The sequence below is a fragment of the Poecilia reticulata genome, unplaced genomic scaffold (genome assembly GCF_000633615.1).
Source record: "Poecilia reticulata strain Guanapo unplaced genomic scaffold, Guppy_female_1.0+MT scaffold_433, whole genome shotgun sequence".
Taxonomy (NCBI): Eukaryota; Metazoa; Chordata; class Actinopteri; order Cyprinodontiformes; family Poeciliidae; genus Poecilia; species Poecilia reticulata.
Genome location: NW_007615199.1, coordinates 5,580 through 14,718, shown reverse-complemented (window position 1 = coordinate 14,718; position 9,139 = coordinate 5,580). Strand labels below are relative to the sequence as shown.

Genomic DNA, 9,139 nt, shown 5'->3' with positions numbered 1-9,139 from the left:
AATCGTAAGAAAAATCTATAGATTACTCGATTACTAAAATAATCGTTTACAACACCCCTACATTAAATTAAATCAAAGTTTACATATGACTTTGAATGAGTTGTAGTTGATTACAAGAAGAGCTGAAATCAGTATCTTTTGGTAAAACACTGATCAGTTAATCAAAAGACTCTAGGAGGTGTTTGAATTAATTGTTTCTAGACATGTAGATGTTTTAATGTTCCAAAAATGATCAAGTATCAAGTCTGTGTACATTTTCACCCGTACCTGCTGTGCTTGGAAAAGCTTTCATACTGCTTCAACTTTTTCATAAGGTGTCACAATATAGCCACAAATATCAGCAATTTTGTTTTAAGAATTCGTATCTTATCACCACAAACTAATGCATACTTATGAATTGAAAGGAAAATCAAGATTGCATTCTCCTAAATAAAAATTTAAAAATACAGATGTCGTGAATAAAGTTGTGGAGAAATTTAAAGTTTAGTTAAGTTGTAAAACAATATCCCAATTTTTGAACGTCTCACAAAGCTTTGTTCAATCTACCTCCTGCCAACCTGCCTCGACGTAATCGTCCATCTAAACCAGGGAAATGATGTGTTTCTGCTGCTTTCACACAGCTTATTCAAATAGCTGAATTTATTTCTTCGCATGTCCTCGAGATCTACTGGCCCATTTGTTTAGGAAAACCTCTACAAGACGCAGAACTAACTGTGAACACCTCAGAAAGGCCAGGGAAGGAGAACATTATTCAGATAAGCAGCTAAGAGAGCCACGGTGACCCTGAAAGAGTTTCAGAGATCCACACCTCTGGTTGGAAACTCGGGGCAGCTATTGATCCATGTCTCAAATCTGCCCTCTATTGAAGTGACGGGAAGAAAGCTTCTCTAGTAAAATGTAAACAAAATGCTAAGTTTTAGCATCCATGAATGGAAGTAATGAAGAATACACAAAAATCTGAACACTGATATCTTTAGGGTGACGTCAGCATTATGCTGCGGTCAGGCTTTTTGTCATCCGGGACAGTTGAGCAGTTAAGATCATGTAGTCTGAGGTAAATGCAGGACAATCCTGGTAGACCACAGAAGCTACAACATATTTAAGACTTGGACTGAGGTTCACCTCCCAACAGAAGAACAACCCTAACAGTACAGTCAGAATGACAATTGGATAGATAGATCGCAGTTCATTTGTGCGTTAGAATGAATGAACTGCGATGTATGGACCAGTCAAAGTCCACACATACATCTCGTTGTTGTTTTCCGCAAGTCTGACTGAGCTGTAGATATTTTGCAAACACTATTGGCAAATATTTTAGTCTCGGGGTGTGAAACGCCGTTTGGAGATGTGCCTAAAAACAGAACAGATCATAGCAGTGAAAGGTGGTTCTGCAAATACTGACTTCAATCACATTAGGTTGGAAACAAAACGTCAGAATCTCATAGTTTAAAGTATAAATCAGGTTAATAACATCTGTTCACACATATTTTATCAAACATGAATCATAACTCAAATAAGTTTCATGCTCACTTTGACGCAATCTGTTGCTGATATTCTGCTCAGAATCTCCATCATGTTTTCACCCTCTTCCGCCGAGCTGCTTCTGGTCAGCTGATCTCTATCACGTGACTGGACGAGCCGCGTTCACTTGTAGTAGGAAAAAATACTGTTCCCCCCCCACCCCTCTCCGTCAACCTTCAAGTCACGGGAAATAGAGCGTTGTTCAGTTCCTCTCCGAACAGAGGAGCTGTCTCATTGCCTTTTGAGACAAAGCGCCGGATGTACCAGCTCAAGTAGTTGCAAACCCGCCCGCAAAAAGAGGAGAGGAGCGTGTTCGTCACCACTTATTTACCAGGGGGACGTGTCTTGCATCCTGCTTCTTTTAGTTTCAAGTCTTTTGTCCTTTTGTTGCGACTCCAGAGATGTGACATAAAAGATCCAGCCGACAGCAGTCGTCGAGCCCACCGGCCACGGATGGAAACAAACAGCTGGGTACGTAAGGAGGAGTAAGGGGTAACGGGAAGCTGGTTTCCAGGAGGGAGACATGAGTGGAGGCTGTGAAGTTTGTTTTGTTCACAGCTGCAATTCAAGTGATAGACAGCAGGCCTCCGACTGTCCTGGAAGTAAACAGCGTCCTTTAGGTTCAGGAAAGCTGTTATCATGAAAAAGTCCTGACATCTTTGAAAGGGGTGCGAGGTTTACAGACTTCCTGCGGGTCTTTTAGAGATTTTCTTTTCTTTATTTGGACTTTGGCAAATTTATGCGTAGTTTCAGTTCAGTTTCTCTAAGAGATTGTTCGGAGTATTTCTGTCAGGTGTGTACATGAAATCTTTGCCCTTCCCTTGTTTGCAAAATAAATCATACTCAGCTGTTCTGGATGGAGGATGTGTAAACAGTAATTTTCAAGTCTTCTCACAGATACTCATCTTGATTTAGTTCAGGACTTTGACTGGGCTGTTCTATCGAATATGCTCTTGCTTTAACTGAATGTAGGCTTGGTGGAAGGGAAATCTCCAGCTTCCCTATTGTTGCTTATGAGAGGAATAGTGTTTTTTCATACAGGCCAAAAATATTACGTTTTATTGCCATCTGATCTGCGCGTCTTCTTTTATTTTGTCCCCAACATGGCTTGTCACTTTCTTTTTCAGCAATGCCTTTCTTCTTGCCACTCGTCCTTCAGGACAGGATTTGTGGAGTTTGCAACAAATAGTTGTTGTATCAACAGGTTTTTACATCTGAGTTGTGCATCTCTCCTCCAAAGGCTATCCTAAACATCTGCAGAGCTTAATCTGTAATGTGCCTGCTGTATCTTTTGGCCTTCAGATGTTATTTCCTCACTAATAAACCTCAGACCTTCACAGAATGGCTGAAAAAACACATCAACTCTACTAATTAAATGAGTTTGGAGGGGCATAAAGGGTACGAAATATAAACATGCACATACAAACCACACTCATTCTAATTTTATCCACAAAATAAGTAAAATACACATATAATTTTCTTTACAATTATGGGCTACCTTGTGCCAAAATCCAGATGAAGTATATAGAAATTTGTTTTTATAACATGACAAATTGAGGAAAAGTTAAAAAATTACTATTGCATGGCACATCCCTACTATTTAAATGTTTATCTATCAAATTATTCTTAAAAAGGTAGAAATCAAATATTATTCTGAAACTGAGAGGAAAAGCAACCATAGTAAATAATGCGCATCTAGTTCATAGCTGTTCTGGATGTTGGAGCATCCAGAACAGGTTGGTATACTCTGTAAATGATATAGGGTGTGCTGTTTGCTGATGCTGAACCCTAATCCCAATGCAAACAAAGGTTTAAGAATAACAAAGACCCGTTGCTGAACTTTGGATCATGTTAAATAAAAAATGAAAGAACTAACTTCAGATTATCTGGAGGCTTTTATCTATCTGCTAGCCTTGGCTTCAGATATGTCGGCCTCTGTTATTTAAGGAGAAATAAACCAGAATCGTCTTTTGATTCAACCTTTTCCCAATGACTGTTTTATTGTCAGGTTCTCCTGATAATAAGAAGGAAAAGCTGTTTTTTATCACCAGTTTTAATAAATCAGTCTCAGAACTGCAAAGATAAACCCAACTGATCTTGTGACCACACTGGCTTCACTTCTCAGAAATCCTCTTTCAGTTCTGCTTTACGTCCAGTAAGCCTGGTTTGCCAAAGATAGAACTCACATCCTTTACTTAGTGCTCAATGGATTAATATGGTTTAATTCTGTCGAGAACTTCACCTACTGACTTTGACCTGAAACATTTGAAACCCAAACAGTGAGTTGGGGGGAGGAATTGGTTATTAATCATGATGACAGTTTCTCTTCGTGGAGTTTGACAGCATTCATTCGACTTAGCCAAACTCGGAACAATTTAGATCGGTGAAGATCTAAAAAGAAAAATTTTACATTAACACAAGTTGGGGAAAGTCTGAAAGAGCCATTTCTGTGATGATCAGTTCATCTAATTGAACATAAGGGTTACAATTAATAAAAATCTCCTGTTCTAGAATTTACCCCTTCAGCTTGACAAAAATATTTCAACTAACCAAAATGGAGAATCCAAATTCTTTCTGAACAAAATGTTAATGGTCAGATGACACTAAAATTGACTGATTTGGCAACAGTGGTCCCCCTTTGGAAGAAGACAAGGTGAGGCCTTAAACCTAAGAACACTTTGCCAATTCTCAAGCAAGGTGGTGGAAGCTTCATGCTGTGGGACTGTTTCACTGCTAGTTGCATTGCCTCTAGCTTATGGAATACTAAAGAAGGAATACCTCAAATAAGCTTCTAAATGGAAAAAAAATAAACAAAACTGAGTGTTCCAACTGGACAACATATGCTAACATACACCCAAACTTATTCCTACAGGTCTGAGATAAAACCTTTATGGACTTTGTTTAAAAGCTGAGTCAATGCCAAGAAGCCTGCCAATGAAATTGAACTTTACCACTTCAACCAAAATGAGCGGTCAACTATTAAGCCAGAATTATGTCAGAATGTTAGCTATTGCTACATAGCAAAAAGTAGGGGTACAAATTTCTAGGAGATATTTGACCTTATACTAACAGGGATGTTTACATGTTTGTCTAAATATATATTCTTAACCATTTGGAAAAATCTCTAATTTAATCAAGTTTTTAAAATAGACCTCAAGACATTATAAATCAATTTAGCTTCAATGCTGTCTTATTGTAGGTTTTAAAATACTACAGGGCTAGTATTTTCACAGTAAAGCATTTTATTGACATATCCAAAATATTCCAAAGTTTAAACATTAAGCTGTGCTGCGAATTGGGGGAGGGGAGACGTTTCAGCACTCCTTTCCTGTGATCATCACAAACAAGAATTTTCCTTATGTCATCTGTAAATAAAGCAGATGGCATAAGTGAAGGTTAGCAGGTTTGGCCTGTTGCACGGCTGCAAAGAGTTCTGACCTAGACGAGCTTTGGACTTGAAGAAGAAAATGTCATTTGTTCTGCAGCCAAGATGGCAACTAAAGACATTAAATTCTCATCATATGATATGACTGAAAGGGCTGCTGCTATTCTGTTCGTACTGTCACCGCTGCAGGGAAAAAATCCGACCGCAACCATTTCCCACGTGAGAACCTGAGATTTTTCTGTAAAATATGAGAAAACGGGAAAGATGAATAAAACTGATGGAGTAATTTGAATATAGAAGGGTATTAGAGCTTTTGGGGAAAAAAAACGAATTCTGACAGTTTTCACAGAATTCTGTAGTTAATCTCAGAATTCAAACTTTGATCTCAGATTTCTAAGAATTCAGAATGTAATCTAAAGATTTAGACTTTAATTCCAGAATTATTTTTGTTAAATTACCCTAATCCTCTACTGTATTGGAGGGACAGTAGACAGGGGCATCTCAAAAACTTAGAATATCATGAAGTAAAACTCATTTTACAAAGATTGCAAAAAAATAAAAATCCAAAATACAGTTTTTCTGAAAATGTGATTAGTATGCAAGATTGCTTAAATATAATTCAATACAAAATGTTATACTGTAAAGTATATATCACAGTACATAATATGCATTCAATGCTTGATCAAGCCTTCTTTAAAAATGAGAACTCCTGTATTCAGGTGGAGGACCTGTACCAAGATGGTTTCCTTGTTTTTTGTCTCTTTACTGTAGCTGAAACCTGTTTGCCTACATCGTCTTTATTCTAGGAACTGTCTTCCTCTGTTGGATGCAGAAATAAATGAAAACACCTTTTGTTCTAGACGAGGTCATGCTGTCATTGTGTTGAAACAAGGGAAGAAGAAAAGGGAAATGCATTTTGATGCGGATTGTGTCACATCGCAATTGAGGCAAAACTTGTTAGAACTTTGTGTTGTCTTTCTTCGTGAATATTCTCTGTAGGTGACAATGTGTGTCGGTTATTTAACACTCAACCTTGATTTAGACCAGGTCAATCAAAATGTCAGAGAGGATTTTAAACAGATTTATTTGTTTTACGTCCGCAGAAGGACGTCGTTGAGAGAGTTGAGGAAGAAGCCGGAGTTCCACGCGGGAGTGGGGGCCCGGCCGCAGCTCGGGCTGCGTAGATGGAGCGCTTCCACTGGGTGCGACATCGCTGTCGGCAGCTTCTGGCCGTAGACTCAGAGCGAGGCTGGTACTCTCCGCCTGATGGCCTTCCGAGCAAAAGCTCCCCTCACAGGGTCAGCGGCAGGAGGAGGACGGTGTTGGCCCGCCACGGCCCCCACCAGCAGGAATATGAAGCCATGTCCAAGAAGTACAAGGGCAACGGCATCCGCACGACGAAATACACTCTGTTGACATTTATCCCTATGAACCTGTTCCAGCAGTTCCACAGGTCAGTAATTCTAGATATTGACATTGGACAAAAAGTGGAATCAATGCTAATATAATCAAGATACATTGCTAATATCCTAAAATGAAATGTCACTAAGAGGTTTGTGCTGAATATTGGCTGTACAAGCTTGCTCGTACAGTTTTTTTGGTGTACAATTTCCATTTAGCAAACAGAACACAGGAAGTTGTAAAAATGTAAGTTTGTAGAGTTTAAAGGTTGCATAAAACATGTCATTTGATAAAGCAGTTACTGTAAATGAAGGAAAAACTTTATGATCTCGATGAGATGAGCTTGGAAGCTGCGCTGGAAGGTCTGTCTGAACTACTTCGGTAAGAACTTATTCTGAAATCTGAACAGATAATTAGCTGTGTCAGAAAGTTTGAAAAGTTATTTCATCCAACCTTGGATTTGATTTCTGAATTGAGAATCCTCACCTTGTCTCTGAGGTGAATTCAGTCATCCCATGGAAAAGCTTTTTTTTTTTTTTTATCTGTATGTTATTCTTTCTGTTATGATCCACATCTTATTACCTTAATTGAGGGTTAAAATGTAGACTAAACATAAATTTCAGAACATTTTGTCTCAGATCCTTCTTTATCAAGACGGATCAGAGAAACGTTATCCAGCAAACCATCTCCTGTCCCATCATGCCAACAATCAGGACTAAGACACCAAAATACTTAGTTTTCCGCACAGTCATTCCAGAACCAACGTATAGGAAGTATTACACACTTGACTTAAGGAGACTTTAAGATATGTACAAACCCACAGTTAACCCTTAAAAAGCTAGGTGAATGCTTAAAGAAAGAGACTTAGGATGGAAATGTATCTCCAGTCTGACCTGAGAATGCCTTGAGAACCGGCAGGAGGAGCTGGAGTGTCACTGCAGCTCAGGATGACCTGAACTCCTTCCTAGAAACTGAAAGTTTTACAGATCTGTGTTCTTAAGGTAAACTTGGACTTTGTCAGAATGGGGAAGAAGTGTTTGTGAACAGCAGTTCCAAGTTCTCCCGCATGTTCTCGGTTGGATTTAGGTCTGGACTTTCACTAGGTACAGGGAAGTGCTTTGATCTCTTACAGCTCTAGATGAATGTTGAAGAGTGTTGTCTTGAAAGATCAACCTCTGCCCCAGTCTCATGTCTTTTAGTCTCTTAAAATCTTTCTTTGCAGGATTGCATTCCATTTAGCTTCATTCCTCTTCCCAGTTTTTAATGTAGGCCAAAAATGCAGTTATGAACACCTTCCTGTATGATCATGTCCCAGGAGGTTTGTGGTTGTATCATACCGTTTCTGTTTTCAGAAGATGGCTGGGGAAATGCTCTGGAAGAAGAAAGCCTGTAATATTGTTTTTAACCTAACTATGCTTTAAACCTCTCCACCACTGTCTCTCTGTTGTGTGCTATGTTCCTAGCTCTTTGAGATCCTGATTGTTAAATAATGATCTCTAACAAACCTCTGAGGCCTTCACAGACTGTTGGATTTACACTGTGATTAAATTACACACAGTTGGACTGCATTTATTAATTGGGTAACTTCCAAAGGGAATTTGCTGTACTGGGTTTTGTTGAGAGTAATATTTCATTGAGATGCACACCACACTTTTCAGATTTGTTTTTATAAAGTACATTTTAATACATCTGTCATTTAGTTCTAATTACTTTTTTTTCCCTATTTGATAACGTTGTGATGTTAATAACAATTTGTGGTTGTAATGGGTAAAATGGCTTACAGTTTTGCCACAATAGCATTTATCATTTGATAATGATAAATGTGACAGTAGTAACTATGACTCGGACATCATAGCCCTGCAAAATCAAATACCGCTCTTGAAAACATGGATTTGTAAAAAGGTTCTTCAGGACAACAAACCGTAGGGTTTAATGAATTTGTATCATTAAACTGCACACACTAGCTGTATTTAATTATATTTTCAAATTTATCAATATTTATTGATACTCCCATTGAATAAACAGCAGAGAAAATAGCATAAATGATAATCGACAACACAGACAATTTTATGGTTTTCTATAAATTGGAATTTGTTGTGACAGTGGTAAATCAAAAGTCTTACCATGACAAGAAATTGATCATGATGAACAAATGTTCACCCCTATAGCCTGGTCCACCCTCCTTGATGGTCCCACTGACTACACAGTCCTTCAAGATAACATGTTCCTTTGGTCTCCACAGGGCGGCCAACCTTTACTTCCTGTTCCTGGCGTTGCTTAACTGGGTTCCCGTGGTGGAGGCCTTTGAGAAGGAGATCACAATGATCCCTCTGCTGGTGGTTCTCACGGTTATCGCCATCAAAGATGCACTGGAGGACTACAGACGGTACTTGTTCGACAAGAAGGTCAACAACAACTTGGTGCGCGTGTTCTGCGGGTGAGTTCACCCAAACTCAAATCTTCTACTTCCCTCCATCCAAAGCATTTGCAGTTTAGAAATGTTGCAGATGAATGAGCAAATGTTGCAGATGAATGAGCCTGTGTTATTTCAAGTGGAAATTTAAAGTAGCATGTTTTAAATGAAAGTGAAACAGTTGAATTAAAACATGAGCCGAAATTGAAATTAGTTTGTTTCGTTTTGAGCAAAAAAATAAAATAAAATAAAATGGTGGTTGAAACAAAGCTACAACAGGAACTTTAAGATCTTAGGTGAATGTTTGCTGTCTGACAATGTTTGGGGAACTGAATATGCTTTATGCATGTGACTAATGAAATGGCTGAATACATGTACTTGAAAAGATCATGCTTTATTGTTCTGGTCCTAACAGAACG

General features: G+C 38.6%; 1 protein-coding gene across 1 annotated transcript; it reads left to right on the top strand.

Annotated features, from left to right (window-relative positions):
- The first annotated feature begins 12 nt into the window (after nt 1–12).
- LOC103460995 (probable phospholipid-transporting ATPase VD) lies at nt 13–8,764 on the top strand. The gene is made up of 3 exons (XM_008403310.2): nt 13–1,992; nt 6,010–6,359; nt 8,550–8,764. The coding sequence occupies exons 2-3, from the start codon at nt 6,091–6,093 to the stop codon at nt 8,746–8,748; spliced, it is 468 nt and encodes a 155-aa protein (XP_008401532.1). The 5' UTR covers nt 13–1,992; nt 6,010–6,090; the 3' UTR covers nt 8,749–8,764.
- The last annotated feature ends 375 nt before the right edge of the window (nt 8,765–9,139 follow it).